This window comes from Temnothorax curvispinosus, unplaced genomic scaffold (assembly GCF_003070985.1).
Source record: "Temnothorax curvispinosus isolate PA1 unplaced genomic scaffold, ASM307098v1 QBEX01014838.1, whole genome shotgun sequence".
Lineage (NCBI taxonomy): Eukaryota > Metazoa > Arthropoda > Insecta > Hymenoptera > Formicidae > Temnothorax > Temnothorax curvispinosus.
Genome location: NW_020224618.1, coordinates 1 through 1,498, shown reverse-complemented (window position 1 = coordinate 1,498; position 1,498 = coordinate 1). Strand labels below are relative to the sequence as shown.

Here is a 1,498-nt window from a genome sequence, read left to right as displayed (position 1 = left end):
TTATTTTCAGTGGTCAATATATCTATCTCGTTCGGGAAGTAAGCTAAAAATATTTTTAATTTTTCGTTCCATGTATTACATTTATTCAGCTCTAACGCAAGCTGTAAATAAGAAAATTTTATATAATTAATAATAATAATTGTGCCAAAGTAACATTTGCGTTTTATTAATATAAAAAATAATATAAAATATATTCTTATTTATTTCATTAAAATTCCTTACATATTTATTAATACTCACTTATTGTGCTTTTTATCTAAAACTATTTTTATCCTTTAATCATGACACAAACATACAAAACAAAATGTAAAACTTTCACTATTTCAAGATTCAAATACAATCCCTGAAGATATTCATGTTATAATAAATTATTTTATGTGTGTGTGTGTTATTAATTTATTTAAATTTATATAAGATTAAAATTACATAAATAGCTTTTACAATAAAAAATCAAAATGTGTTTTTTTATCATTTACTAACCTTTTTCTTGTTAATTATAGTGTACATTTCCAATAAACGAAGTAATATCACATTTTGTAACTCATCTGGCGAAGTACAGTCCAAATATTGATTAGTCCAAAATTTTATTTGATCGGGAGCTCCGTCTATTAATATTAAACGTCCTAAGAAATCTTTAGCTTCTAATAATCTTGCTAATTCAATGGCAATTAAAGATCCAAACGAATAACCCACTATTAGAAATTTCTTTTGATCTTTCATTTTCTTTAATATGTGCTAAGAAAATAAATATAAATGTATGTGTAAGCTGTGATATAATACGAAAGATTTGTACCTCTAATTGTTAAATATTACTTATATATATACCTATAAACTATTTAAAAATAATCAAAATAAATATTTTAAATAAATTTAATCTTCTTACAGGCAGCAAATAAGCGGCTGATTTCATCACTGAATGACTTTCATCAGGAATATTAAGTACATCGTGTTGCAAACACGTTGCCGAAGATTTAATTCCTGATGCCACAGTTTTATATACGCTTGAACATCCTTCAATTCCTGGTAAAAGAAATATATTGCCTCGATCAACCTCTTTCTTGGTAACAAATTCTACAAGAATATCTGGAACAAAGTCTGCATCTTTCATTTTTCGAATCAGCATATCAAAGTCTTCTAAATTACTCGGCTCAATTTTATTTGTATCGTGTATCTTTCCTTGTTCTGTTGTAATTGTCATTTGTCGAAGTTTAGCAAAACTTAGAGTTTTAATGTCTTGCGCTGTCAAGGAAATATCGAACTCTCTTTCCAACGTTTGCTTAATTTCAACTGCCATCATCGAATCCATACCCATTTCGACCAGTGGTATGTTTGGTGGCACTGTGTTTATGTTCTTTAATCCTATTTTGAAATAAGGTAAGATTTGTATAATAAAATCAATTTTATGTTATTCTAGTTAATTTTTTAAAATTTAATATACAACAAAAATTTTAATTAAGATTCAAATTATTACATTTCTTGGTAAATATGCATAAAAGGT

At 26.0% G+C, this 1,498-nt stretch overlaps 1 protein-coding gene across 1 annotated transcript; it reads right to left on the bottom strand.

The window, feature by feature from the left end:
* Nucleotides 1–480: 480 nt before the first annotated feature.
* LOC112465026 (fatty acid synthase-like) lies at nucleotides 481–1,359 on the bottom strand (the record flags this gene model as incomplete). The annotated part of the gene is made up of 2 exons (XM_025032385.1): nucleotides 481–735; nucleotides 884–1,359. Coding segments are annotated over 2 exons (731 nt in total), but the record flags the coding sequence as incomplete, so codon positions are not given.
* Nucleotides 1,360–1,498: the final 139 nt, after the last annotated feature.